At 39.1% G+C, this 14,408-nt stretch overlaps 1 protein-coding gene across 5 annotated transcripts in view; it reads right to left on the bottom strand.

Annotated features, from left to right (window-relative positions):
- The window catches only part of CNKSR2 (connector enhancer of kinase suppressor of Ras 2), a 250,220-nt gene extending 239,635 nt beyond the window's left edge, over positions 1 to 10,585 (bottom strand). For all 5 annotated transcript variants that reach the window (XM_017659437.3, XM_017659438.3, XM_017659439.3 and 2 more), the window contains exon 1: positions 10,376 to 10,585. In XM_017659437.3, the coding sequence (XP_017514926.1) occupies positions 10,376 to 10,439 (64 nt within the window). In that variant the 5' untranslated portion in view covers positions 10,440 to 10,585. The remainder of the gene's footprint in view (positions 1 to 10,375) is intronic.
- Between the last annotated feature and the right edge of the window lie 3,823 nt (positions 10,586 to 14,408).

Here is a 14,408-nt window from a genome sequence, read left to right as displayed (position 1 = left end):
AACCAGTTAGAAATCTATTCAAATTCTGCTTCTTCCACTTAATATTTACTCATTCTTCAAAATATTTATTGAACACATGCTCAATAAATATTTGGATATATAGGACAAGTCACTCAATGTTTCTGAGCAAAAATTTCTTCATCCACAAAACAGGGATAATTCCAAATCCTTCAGGGCTGGGATATGCATAAGATAATACAAAGAAAGCTGCTAGCACATAATATGGTATGTAATAAGCACTCAAGAAATATTATCTACTTTTAGTTCTCCCTCTGAAGATAGTCAACAGAATGCAACATCTTCCTTAATTAAAAAAATAAAGGTGAGATTCACCATGCACTTAATATGTACCAGGCATCGTTTTAAGCATGCCACAACCCTATGAGGTAGGTATTATCATCACCCCTATTTTACAAAAAAGAGAAAACCTGGCAAGTGAGTTAAACTTTACCTTGTTAAGATCACACAGCTAGGAAGCATGCAGCCTGGATATAACTAACCCAGGCATCTGATTCCAAAGTGCTTTTTACTATATGTTATATGGTGCCAATTTTTAACAGGTAGAAAATTCAGGAAATGTTTAAAAGTCACCTCTGAAGACAACTATGTACAAACCTGAACTATGTCTTTCCCTCACGAAAGTGTAAATCCAATCCAGTAGGGAAAAAAGTTGATATCCACCCTAATTCCATCACAGAACAGTTGTACAATCTTCGTTGAGCTGCATAATTTCACTGTACTGTGAAAGGGTGTTAATGACAGTCCCTTATCTCAATTATAAGGATTAGTTAAATAACAATAGATGTCAAGTATCAGACACCTTCTAAGTTGATAGAATGAAGGGAAGAACCAACTGTATCACAGAATGCTTGCAAATATATTCCAAAAAATCAAAAACCGTCTTGAATCCAAGTATGCAGAAATTTGAACTAAAAATACAGCTCACTCATTTCTAGCTAGTATATTTTTAGTATGGAAATGGCTCCTGGCAAAGTACAGTACTTGAAAACACCTCCCCAAACAGTTTCTTGCCAATCTTGTTTGCATTATTTGATTGATCAACAAACACTTCCGTTACATATTAAGAGTGAATTTCAACAGGAGCCTACTGAAATTATCATAAATCCCAAGTAAACAGGATCTGAATTAACATGTTTTGACCATAAATACACTTAAAGCATTATGTTTCAGAACAGACTAGAAAGACAAATTATCTACTCCTAAATATTCCACAGAATGAACTTCTCTCTCCTTATGACATTTCAACATCAAAGTGAAAGCCTCTTGTCTGAGCTACAAGACAAAGGAAAAGCCTTCTAGATAAGGAAACCTTCTGCCATTGACTTAATGCAACACTGATGCCAAACAGGGACTGCCACAAAACTCACCATGGCACCTCTATATAGGAAAAGGAGGAAGGAGCACCTGGCCCTGCCACCCACGTTGACTCTACACCACATTGAACTTGATATTCACATAGGCCCTGGCAGGTGGAGAAGAAAACTAGCAACTGGATTCCATGTGTTTCGTGCACCATTAGCAAACACTCTACAACACTTTCTCTTTTATATGTTTAATAGCCCAGTGGCTTGTTTTGAAAGCCAAAACATAAATGCATTATATGAAATTAAAATATGAGTTTTCTGCTCAGCCGGGGTGTGGGGGAACCACAAGTCCCCAGGACTATGAAACATTTTGAAAATAATGTGGATAGTTGAAGGTAAAGAAAGCATATGAAATAAATTCCCATATACACACATAAAACATGCCAAAATTATAACCAGAATTTAGTTAATGTTGAACTTAACCACTCAGGATAATTACTTAAGGCCAGTATTTTAAAGGTATTTATTAATAAATTACATTAGCAGTCTAACAACTTGCTAAAGAATAGATTCTGTAATAATCTTGATACACAAGTTGAAAAAAGTAAAATCCAGGATCTAAGCCAGCCTTCCATTGATTTGTTGTAGATATTACTGAAGAAAATATGTTGTCAGCCCATTTAAAAAATAACAGCTGTGGCTGAAACAAAATAAAAGCTCAAACAAACAAAAAAAAGGATACAGGGCAACACTTAAAAGGCAACTAACTTATCTATCTATCATCTTATCAAAAGACTATCCAACCTATCTAATAGACTAATTTCCAAGAGCACTAATGTCAGGTAAATAGAAGACAGACAAGTGTGCTATACTTGCTATTAGTTATGTAGTGATATCTTTATTGTGGCAAACTATAATACATTAATTCCAATGTGAATTTTGATTTATTTAATAAATTTTGGTTTTTAAAACAGTTTTATTTTATTACAAAATATTCAATATATGAACATAGAAAACTAAAACAGCAGTTATTGCACATCAGTAAAATTTAAAATCCAGTGAATTTATGCAAATACCCACAACTCTTTCTTTCCTGAAATAGCAAAACTAAGATTAAGATAATGAAAACTTCTATTAGAATTAATGATTGGAATTTAAATTGAAATCAAACAAGAAATTAAATACACACATCCTTAAAGTTTAAAAATTCTCTCATGTTGAACAGTTATTTGTAATTCAAATTAGGGCACAATTGCAATATGTTGTTTTGCAGTGGTAGCTGGAACATGTAAGCCTGAAGGTGTTGTTTTATTAAGAATTAACAAACTGCAAGTACTATTTTAAGGTGTTAAAAGTTTCACTTATTCTGATTTACATTTTACCATTCTAAAATTGAGCGGGAGAGGCATGCTTTATTAGAAAAATCTCTATAACTTGTTACTAATATTATCTAGTAACATGTAATTAACACAAAATCCACAAGGCATATGTATTTAACAAGGTATGCTTTACAGTAACTCTCTACTTAAGTTCTTAATACATGTTCTTCAAAAACTAGTCCAAATAAATGCATAATTAGTTTAAAAAATTAAAATTTATTTTTCAAAATCAGAGGGATGGAAAATTATGTAAGAAATGCTGATTTAAGATGCATCTGTAAATATCTTAATTTTATTCCTATCAGAAACATAAATTCAATGTCAAATATAATAAAGAAGATAATGGTTCTCATTAAACTAAAAGGCTATTTTTCCATTTTACCCTCCAAATTAACAAATAAAGGGTATTTTTTCTCAAAACAGAAAAATACATTTTAATTTATTCCTTAAGCTTTGTTTTTTTCACTTTTATAAAACAATAAAGTTTAAGGCATTTTATCAATTTTACTGTGTTATGCATTCCAAAATACAGTTCTTTTAAAAACACCAAAATGAAGAAACAATTAGAAAATTTGTATGAAAGAAAATAAATGATTAAGAAAAGTGATATGTTTTCATTTTTAACTAATGTCTGCCTATTGTGTTGGCTGATTAAGTGATATCAGCAAATATTTATAGCATATTTATATTATGGTATAAACAGAAGTGTCATGGAGATTCATTAAAATTATTAATATTTCTTAAGAATATGAATCTGATCCATGATTTGGATCAGTAAATTAGCTAAAGCAACAAAACTATAAAAAATGTTTAAAGAAATCCTACTGCTACTGTATTTGGGGACACAATCTGCAAGTTGGCATTTAAGTATCCCTTAGAGCATTATAATGACTTTACGTGCATCATGATGTAGGAAAGCAGATTTGCTGATGGACCAGTCATCTGTGAATAAACTTATTTATTCCTTCACTCAACAAGTATTTCCTAAGAGCCTACTGTTCACCAGATATTTCTTATGTACTTTTGTAAGTAAAAAAGATGGAGTCCCTACCCTCACCAAATAACCATACAAATTAATGTAAAAATCAAACTGGCAAATGAGACAAGATATATACATGGTACCAGGAGAGCACACAGCTGAGATTTGATGTGATTTGGGGAATGAGAAGGCTTTTCTGAAGCAGAGGAGGGCAGGCTTGTGATCTAATGGATGAGTAGGACTTAACTGGGTGATAAAAAGAGGCAAGAGAGAACATACTGAGTGCGAAGGCCCAGTGGTGGGCAAACATGACCAAAAGGCGGCCAGTATAGCTACTGCTCGGAAGGAGGCTTACTTCACAGGCAGCAGCCAACCTTTCAAGGGTCTTATAGGCACCATTTTAAGGACTTTGGTCTTTATCCTAAGAACAGTGAGAAGCCATTTAATTTTTTAAGCTGATGGGAGTGGGAAGTGAGAGGATAAGATCAGAGGAGAAACATTCTCAAGAAGTTCATCCTGACTACAGATTTACAGATTAAACAAACAAAAGATGCTGTAATTACGACTTTTAATGAAAGGATGTTTCATCCCTTGTGACGGGAGAAAAAGAGGAAGTGCAGCACATTAATTTTACCTTTTCTAAACCCAGTCACCACTTCTCAAAGTTTTCCAATAATGTATCTGTGATTGCTGAATGGAATGTACTCATAACCCTGGGAGGTCTGGGAAATGCTGCTTTAAACAGCCTTCTGCAAGCCTAAAATTCCTTTTAAGCCTCTGGTCTCACCTTTAAAATCATGCCAATTTTGCTTTGTACACCATAAATAAAATATCTATGTTTGTTTTAATATAAAAGTAATGTTTTTAAATACTTAGCAAAAACTCCTTGGCTTCTTTTGATCATTTGACTTCTACAACCACAGAAATATACCATTTGGGGAAGCACAGCCCATGCAATGCATGAAAACTGTGAATTCCCTCAATGAATCCACACAATGATCCTATATTGAAGACTACATTTGCTGTTCTTTAGCCAGACACTAAGCCATGACAAACTCATAAAAAATGAAAGCTTTAAATTCTATTTTGTTTTCAAATTACTTACCCTTCCTTCCCCCTCCCCCTTTCAAATTACTAGTAGAGATGATCCATCCTTCTAGTCCTTTTTATAGAAGCTAATCAATCCTTCATCTTCCACAGTAAGCCTGTGTGTAAGGTGCTGTAGGGAAGTCACAAAGCTAAAAGTCCTTGAGAAGAAATTAGGTCTTCATCTGATGTCACTGCTATAAATGAAAGTGATAATTTATCATTGCTTTAAGAACAGTATCAATAGTTAAAAGCCAACCTTCATTCTTCATATAGGAAATCGGATAAGTAAAATTCTAAATATCCAAAAACATAATGTTAATGATGTAATTAATCTCCAAAATAACTCATTTTAACATTATTTCCAAATTATTGCTGAGACACAGATTTCAAACAGCTGTACCAATTCAATACACATTCTTTGTGGGCTTATTTTTGGCAGCCAAAGTTTTATAATGTGGTATTTATTTAAACTCAGGACATGATGAGAGTTTTATTGTCTTTGTGAAATGCAGATTTGTTCTTGTACTTTTGTGCCACCTACTCACAGCTCCTCCCTCTCTTTCCCTCTACTGCCCACCTCTCCCCTTGAAACAAACCTAGACACAACCCCTCTGGTTAATCACCCCATCTCACCGCCAGAGTCTCTTGCTGTGCCTCTGCATTTATAATACATCCCTCTTAGAATATGCCTTAATTAAATAAATTGCTTCACCAGTTGCTAAAACCCCACCTTCCCCATGGATTCCTTCCTGACTTACTAAAATCATCATCTTCTCTTTCCACTGGTACCTTTATAAACAATGCAAACTTCTAAAATTTACCAATGTACTAGTTGGTACCTGTCTCTGTCTTGGCATAAATTTGTCAATGTCACTGACATCCCTTACACAGACTAATTTCCCCAATACAGATAATACTTTATTTAAAACAGTCCATCAAAGCACCTTCCATGAAGAAGTACCAAATAAATAATATCTAAAGATCAGAGTATATCTACATTATATACATTTTTTTCTAACCTGCACAAAATCATGAGTGTTAAGGAGCAAATGTTAATAACACTAAATAAAATGATGTTTCTTGTGAACTCAACTCTACATATCAAAACCATAAATTTCTTCTTTCTGTAAAATGACAAGAATTCCCATTCCAAATATCAATTTGGATATCAAATCCAAAGTAGGCAGTTGTTGTTGACTATCTAGTCACATTGCAATAGAGAAAAAAACTAATTTTCAAAAGGAAGTGATAGGACCAATTTGACCATTTAAGTTTAATATACTTTTCTTATGGTGTATACTTCTCAAGTTCCTGCCAAAAAATTATTTCCAATCTCTCTCTGAAGGCAGTTTAACCCAAAATTTGACATTTTTTCTCACCTAATTTAAGATTAATTTTATCCTCAGCTCTGGATCCTATGAAGGGGGGAAAATTACTAAAGAACGTTGTACTGTCAAAATTTTTTACCTTATCAGATCAGATGCATTCTCCTTCATAGCATTTAACTTTTATACTAAATAGACCTTATTTCAAACTGGATTTTCCTCTTTTGTAGGGTTGTATGCAAAACATTGGTTTATCTGTTTTTTACACCTAAAATAATATATTTCATTTTCTATCCTCAAGATGGCTGAGTCATAAGGACAGAAATTAGAAGTCAGTGAATGCTTCTTAAAGAAAATGTTTCATAGTAAACAGGGAAGAACAGAGCAGATAACTGGGATGATTTGAGAAAGGCCATCTTAAAAATGTAGACTATTTTACGAATCAGATTATGAGTGGATGGAGCCAAGTCACAGAGACCTTAAGAGAAGACCAGCAAAGCAGGGCCTATTGGTTGACTCTGAAAACAATAATCCATTTTATTTGTTCCAGAAAGGGATTAAAGATCACTGGAAAATGTCATGAAGGGAGCTGGTTCTGGAAAATAACTTTATCTTAGTTATGTGGCTATTTTAAGAGTTTTAAAGTTAGAAAAGGTGTGAGAAGAAACTGGAATTTTTGGGTGTGACATGGACAAGGATAATTAATAAATTAGTAATAGGTCCCTCAAGTGTTCAGAGGTTTTTGCTATATTTTGGGCAAAAAAGTAGACTCAAACAATTGCAGATTATGAAGTACTTCCAGGCCCTGCAGGTGAATAGATAAGACCTAAGAAATAATGTACTTTATAGTAACAGAGCAAAACTTAGAAACAGTTATTGGCCTACTTTTCTACCTATAGCTTTTTCCAAAACTGCTTTGCTTTTATTTACTGTAAAAGGTTTTCATTTTAAAATTTTGTCATAATTACAAGAGAATTGAGTGCAATTTCTAAGTGCAAAAGGTTGGTTTCTAAAGCTGAATGATCATTTGATTTCCTCAAAAAATATTTTTATAGAATTCATTTAAAAAATTAATTTAGGAGGTCTATATTTCTAAATAGCCTGATGTACTATCAAGATAACCTGGGATAAAACAGCTTATTTTACTGACTCATGAGGAATTCATATATTTACTGGAATTAACACTGACACTGTGTCACATCAAATTTTTATTGCCAGCAGAAAATTCAGTGAGTATTGGATTTTGCAAGCGGAAGAACTGGGGTGTGAGAAAAAAAATGCAAATATTTCCTTATATCTTTACTAATTAATACATAAATTTAATGTGTTTCCCTTGAATATATTTTAACCAAAACAGATCAAAATGAATTGCAATGTATAAATGGTCTTTCATAAATAATCTTGAACATATGCTACCAAAACCTAATAATCTTGTAAACCAGTTTTTTTTTCCTTCATTTCCCTCCCTACTGAGTTTCTATACTACTTCTATAGAATGTATGGAAGTACAAATACATGGCCAAGTTATTTATTCTTATATACTTAATAGTTCCTTTTCTGTTTAGTGAAGAGAAAAATACCCTAGAAAGTGCATAAAGCTTGTACCTTACTAATTCGAGTTGTTATTATTCATGATTGTGACTAGCTGAAAGCATATGCTATATGCTTAAATGTTAAGGATGATAAAACTGTCATATTAGGAGTATGCTTTGAACAACTCCCACAATGTTGCAAAATGTCCTGTTTATTCTCTGGTACTGCCTTTATAACACTATACATTATGTAACACTAAATGAGGTTCAGCCTTTCCAAAGCTACAGTCTGAATTAGTTAACTTTTAAACATTACTGTACCTCAGGAAAGGGTGAAAAGTATTTTTTACAATGTGCTTTGTAAAGTGTATTTGGGGAAGAGGGTAGGGAAGGAAAAATTAATTAAGGTAACAATGTAAGTCACAAGTTAAGGAAACATTCCTTTCCCAACTGTTTTTTTTCAATCTTATTTTCTGATTATATCTCAAATCAATTTTATATGAAGATTATGGAAATTTCATCAGTAAGCAGTATGGGATTTGAAATATACAGATAATGACATCAGTTATTCTCTTCTCGTCTAACGTGTACGAAGATACACAAATTCTATCTTGGCTGCCTCACTGATCTTTTCAAATAGCTCTAAAATGCATCACCAACAGGTATACAAATAAGTTAAACTTACATGTAACAATCATTAAAAATTACAGCTAATGACATTAGCCCAATTTCAAAGAAGCTGCATTTTAGGATGGAGAGATTCTTAAAGGACTAGTGTACAGGAAAACTAATGATGTATGTCAGCATATGTGCATCATATGTTCTACTTTCTTCCCCGGACCTAAATTGTAGAGGGGAAACTGCAAGAATGTACCGGGAGGGTGGGAGGTGAAGAAGATGGAGTACGCAGCACTCACTACAAGCATCATGGGAACTGGGAGAGATAGTCTCTGAAGGTAATGTGACTCCTAAAGGAGCCAAGATAGCTTTTCTTTGAGTATTTCAGTAGCAGACTCAAACTAATCTTTTAGGCAAATTCAGAGAAAGCGTTTTAATTAAGCATTCTTGCTTTTTGCATATACCCTGGCTCTTCCTTCAAGGACTGAGAAACAGAGAAGACAGATGTTTGTCTGTATCTGATAATCCCGGGGTGGAGGGGTAATGGGTAGAATTAGTGGGAATCTAGAAAAGCAGAATTTCAATAGTAAATATTAAGAGAATAAGAAACAGAAAAGATGAGCCACTGCAGGACTTTGTCTTAGTCATGGCACCCACGGCACCTTAGCAAAACGCACCGCGCACAGAGGGGCAGTCAATAAATGATGAATTCAATTTAACTCAATCCACTCTCACTTGTACTGTCGTTTGCAGTTACAAAGAATTAAAAAAAAGAAGTAAATGAGGAATAAGGGAGCAAGTAAGGAAATAAGAGGAAAGCAAATGGATAAAGGAAAGTCTCAAGAATAAGCAGGAGGACGAAAAGGTTCGGAAAAGAGGAAAAAATACGAGTTTCTCTTTGTCATTCTCAATCATTTCCAATCACCCCACCTTTTGTTCTAAAATACGTGGACCTTAGAAAGTCTGCCTGCTAAGCAAGCCACAAGACGGGGCTCCCTTATCTTCGGACGCGCATTTGCCTTTGGTCCCTGGCTAATTTAGAGTTTGTGCCTAGGAATAACCACGAGCAAAGCTCTAACATCTCTGAAGTGTGGCTTCTAACATCCCATCCATTCCCTGTCGGCATTCCCCAAATCTTAGGAATCTTGGGAATTGGGGGAGGGGGGGCGGTTTGAGGTCATGAGGAGGGGGATCCTCTGCAGGCCCCTTAACTAAGACAACAGAGGGAGATAGTGAGACAGGAAAGCCCAAGGACTAGAGAAAAAGCCCACGTTTGCGAATAGGAGGGTGTCTATAACTATGGCTATTAGAAATTGCCAAGGTAAAAAAAGGGCAGAGCCTTCAACATGGAAGAAATGTGGGGGCACTTGAATGCGCATCACCTTACACCTGACGTCGAGTCCACACTAAAAGGCCGTGAGATCCAAAGCCTTAACCGGCCAGAAGAGTCCCCGCAAAGGAAGCGGAGATGCGCAGCAGGGAGCCCACAGAAAGCAGCACGGATGCTGTCCCAAGGGAAACATTTTTTTTTCTCTCCCCTAAAGTAGCACATCCCTAAGCATCCACAGCTTAACCTGGGGGAGAGAGAGACCTCTCCAGATCCAATCCTGGGCGGCCAAGTCCTGACCCCATTATGTGGGCTTAAAAGTTGCCAGGAGAGTTGGCGCTGGAAAAGGCACCTGGAAGGAGCGGCCACCGAAGAGGCGTCAGGTTTCCCAGGAACAAAGGGGCCCGGGAAGGGGCAACTAGCGGGGCAGGCTCCTGGGGGCTCCTCCATGAGGGAAGAGACGAGGGTGGCCAAGTCCTCCAGGCCTGGGGGCGCCGGGGATATGGGGAGCCGGCAAAGCTGTGCTGGGATTCCGCCTCCCGGCTCAAAGCCTCCTTTCGGGGCCCTCCGGCCGCCCCCGCGTTCTCTGCGCCCCTCTCCTGCTGGGAAGCCACTACTGGAGACAATAGGAGACGGGAATCCCCAGCCCCTGCCAGCCCCTACGAACCCCGGAGGACTCCCCGCCAACCCCGGGAGCCCCGCGATCAGCTGGCAAAGCCCCGAAGGCGGGCTGGGCTGTGGCGGGCGCCCCCTCCCTCCTGCGCCCCAGGGCCGCTTCGCCCTCTGCACAGCGGGCATTACCTTTCATCCAGTCCACTACTTGACTCGGAGACCATTTGCTCACGGGTTCCATGATCAAAGCCATGGCACAGGGACGATTCCGCGCGGGGCGCAGAGCTCAACACAAACGAACTCAGCAGCCCGAGCCGCCCGAAGGTGGGGTCCCTTGCTGGCCGCTGCCTCGCAGGGCGGGCGGCGCGGAGAAGGCGGCTTTTGTGTGTCGGGTCTCGCGGCTGCAATGCCTCTTCGCAAACGGCGGGCAGCAGCGGTGGGAGCAGCAGCCGGGTGGGAAACGCGCTGGGGTCGCGGCTCCGCGCCGATTCGGCTGGGTCCCGCTGAGGCGGCGGCTGCTGCTGTTGCTCCGCCACTCCGCTCGGGTCTGCGTCCCTCCGGGGCTTCAGTTCAAGGCACGCACTGCTGAGGGTCGCAGAGCTGCGCGAAGGAGCCGCCGCCGCCCGCCCGCAGCCAACTTGCTTGCTCGCCTCGCGCGCGGGAGTGAAGCCCCTGGCACGACTAGCTGCCCGGCGGAAATGACGAGGGGCCTCCTGCCACCCAAAATATCTCTCCGCAGCCCTCGGGTGCGGGGCGCGCGCGCCACGAGCCCCCCGCCCGCTCGCTGCCGTGCAGTTCCGCCCCCGGGGCCGACGGCAGGCGCGCGAGGCGCGTGCGCGTGCGCGCGCCGGCACGCGGCCCGAGCCCAGGGTCTGCCTGTCAGTCAGGCAGGTGCGGGCGGCTCGCAGCTTCGCGTTCCCGCCTCGCCGGCCGCTCCAGGACGGGGCCTGCGAGGAGCGCGTGCGCAGCGGCGGCGCGAGCCCCAGTCTCCGGTCAGTCAGTCCGAAACCGGCGGCCAGAGCCCGGCTCAGAGGGGCCCCTGTGCGGACGCGGCGGCGGCGGCGGCGGCTGCGGCGGCGGGACGGGCCGCCCACCAGTTGAACGCCGACTGCTGAGGCAGCTGAGGAGGTACCTGCGGCCCCGCCACCGAGGGGAGGGGGACACCGCTGAGCGCGGGGGTTACAGCTGGAGCCCGGGCTTTCCTCGCTCCCGCCCTCCCCGCTGCTGAGTGGGCTCCCGAGGTGATTCCCGAGCCCCGTGCACGTCTGAGGAGACGGAAGCGTGGAATGCCGCGGCCGGGAACCGGGCTCCGCCAGCCAGAAACGCAGCGATGACAAGGCAGGAGGGCCGGTGCTGTCGAACCGTCCCTGATGGTGCTCCGGGCCTGGGAAGTGAGGCGTGGAGCCGGCACCTGCGAGTGCTGGTGCTGGTGATACCGACACGGGTTCGCCGCGCCGACGTCTGGAAGGGCTGTGTGTCAGGTTTCCGGCCAACTCCAATGCTGAGAGCGCCCAGCACCTGTTTCAGAGGGTGTCCTTTTGTTTTCAGATATTCTTTTATACAAACTGAGGGGTAACACTGGGATTTAAAATGAGTGACAAATTGTAACTAACTTCAAAACTCATGTTCTTCAGAAATCTTACACAGGCTGCTATGCAACCCTTAGTAAAATATAGCTTGCCTAATGAGGCTTCACTTTAAACGACATATAATTAATCCTAGAAAGTATAGATGCAAACTCCGTAGCACCATTATAGATGTTTTCTCTTGTCATTCTTAAATAGCTCCATTGAGTAAAAGACTCATTTTATTTCTACAACCATTTCAATAATGTCAGTAGGTTTTGCCAGTCCTTGCAGTAACCCATTTTCTCTAGTTCAATTGCATGAGATGCAGAACTGCCACTTTTCTCAACTGACATGAGTTGACATCCCTGCACATATACAAAAGAGCTGAAACCACAGTAATTAAAGTATTTTGATGTTTTCAGGCTAGTGATAGAAAGCAAGTAAAACTTAAGATGGCCTGTCTGTAGGCTTGTTTATTTTTCCAACAGCCCAAACTTAGTATATCGGAAATTGTGAAAAGAAACTTAGGTTATCTTGACAAGTTATGCTTAGAGGATAAAGTATAGCACCTTTCATAATCCAGATTATGGTTGTGATTTACAACTTTTTCTTGGGTAACCAGGTGAAAAACATTGTATTTTGAAGTGCTTACATTCCAACTGAGTCTCAGAACATTGCATCAATATTTCTAGAAAAATCATTTCCAGCATCAGTAACTTACAGAGTAGCTGTATGTTCAGAAACTTAATGGAACGGATGAATTGTGAATTGCTAGTGGTTAGTCATAAGGGGATGTTAAAAGTAATTTTATCAAAATAACACTACTAATAATAACAATGAACATTTATTGAGCACTGTGCTAAGTACTTTATATAAATTTTTATCCTCAAAACAGCTCTATCATTAGTCACATTTTACAGGTAGGAAAACCTTGGCTATCTACATTCACTTCCTATCCCCAGAGCCTGTTACACATAGTTCAATAAATGTTGAATAAATTAGTGAATAAGGCTTAAAGAGGTTAAGTAATTTGAGGTCATGATGCATGATGGTAATACCAAATTAAGATGATTTCACAATATGAGCTTTTAAAACTAGTAAGGCTTATATATCAGTGTCACAAAACGAACGGGGTACTTTGGAAGGGTAAAGCCCATTGAATGTTAACTGAATACATCATCAGAAAGTTAACTGCACAGGAGTGTGAGAGTCACCATGAGTATTCCTGAGCAGTACCTAACCAGCAACTGTGAGATTGTAGGAAGCGACCAAATTTGGCTGAAACAACAAGCTGCATATCCTGACTCTGCTTGGAAGACAAGCAACCAGACTATATATCATATGGCAAGCAAGTTTAAACTGAGATACTGTTTGCATAATGAGTGAAATATCAATCAAAAGAAATTCCAAAAATCAAGGTGCAATAGAAAGGAAATATATTTCATGAAAAGTGCCAAAGAAGATGGCGAAAAAGATCCCAGAGAAAGAGGATTTTGAGGAAGACTCTACATTGGAATTAAGTTGTACATGTTCTCCTGTTTAGGTTACAGTGAGGAATTTATTTAGTATAATCACCTGAGATAACTATAAAATAATCCTAACAACTAAGAATGACTGACCCAAAGTGTGGGTGTGGAGTTATATTATCTAATAGAGTTTGCAAAGGCCTTAGGTATTTGTCCTAAGTCCTCCTCCTTGAGGTTTCCCTTCAAAACATAAAAAATGAAAAATTGGGCTTTGATTTTGACAATACAATAGGAATTAATTATTTCACTTAATTCAATCAAAGCATAACTGGCTTTTCACTCAAATATTCTTGATTTGGGGAGAAGAAAAATAAAAGGATTAAATCATCATTGCCTTCACTCTTATTTTAACTTTAAATGACCAGCCAAATCTTTCCTGCATCTTTCTTTCCACAATTTTTCAAATAAACTAACTTTTCTTTTCTTTTGCCTATTATTCAAAATGTTAATGTCTTGACCCATTTTTGTAAAGGTAGTATATTGTGATTATGGACAAACTTCAGCAACTTAATTTTGCTCTCTCTTAATAATACCCAATACAATCTGAAAGATTAGGGGAAAAAGTATGTTGTCATAAAATACATATCAAAACAATGTGTTAAATGATATGATGTCACACATACTTCAACAGTCTAGATATAAAAGCCAAACTGATTCTTTGGAAGCAGACTTGGATTCTTTTTGGAAGCAGGCATAGGAGAAATTTTAATGAAATTAATTGGAAGGCATGAAACTTATGAGATTTTTGCAGCTGTATCAGAATAAATCACTGTAAATCATCTTTTAATCCAATTGTTATAGTTTTATCTTTTTTATTCTTCTCCCTCTATATTTCATTACAAAATTAAAATCTCTTAACCAAATAGTTTTGGTTAAGAGATTTTATAGTTTCTGAAATGTGTCTAAATACTTCACATATGGAATTTACAAAGGTCCTCTGACTAGAATCTAGGTGCTCAATGGGTTTGACTCTTTGGGATTGGGTCAGATAAGAAGGGAGACTTCCACTGAAAGGACTTTAAAGCCTTTGTCTCTTTGGGGTTAAAGACAGGAATAACCAGTATGAATGTTTCTCTATAGCCTCCACATTTTCCAACCTAGGTTATCTTATAGGGGCCTTAATCTTTA

Source organism: Manis javanica, chromosome X, assembly GCF_040802235.1.
Source record: "Manis javanica isolate MJ-LG chromosome X, MJ_LKY, whole genome shotgun sequence".
In the NCBI taxonomy this organism is placed as follows: Eukaryota; Metazoa; Chordata; class Mammalia; order Pholidota; family Manidae; genus Manis; species Manis javanica.
Note: the sequence above shows the minus strand (reverse complement) of the source record. Positions and strands in the feature narration are given on the sequence as shown.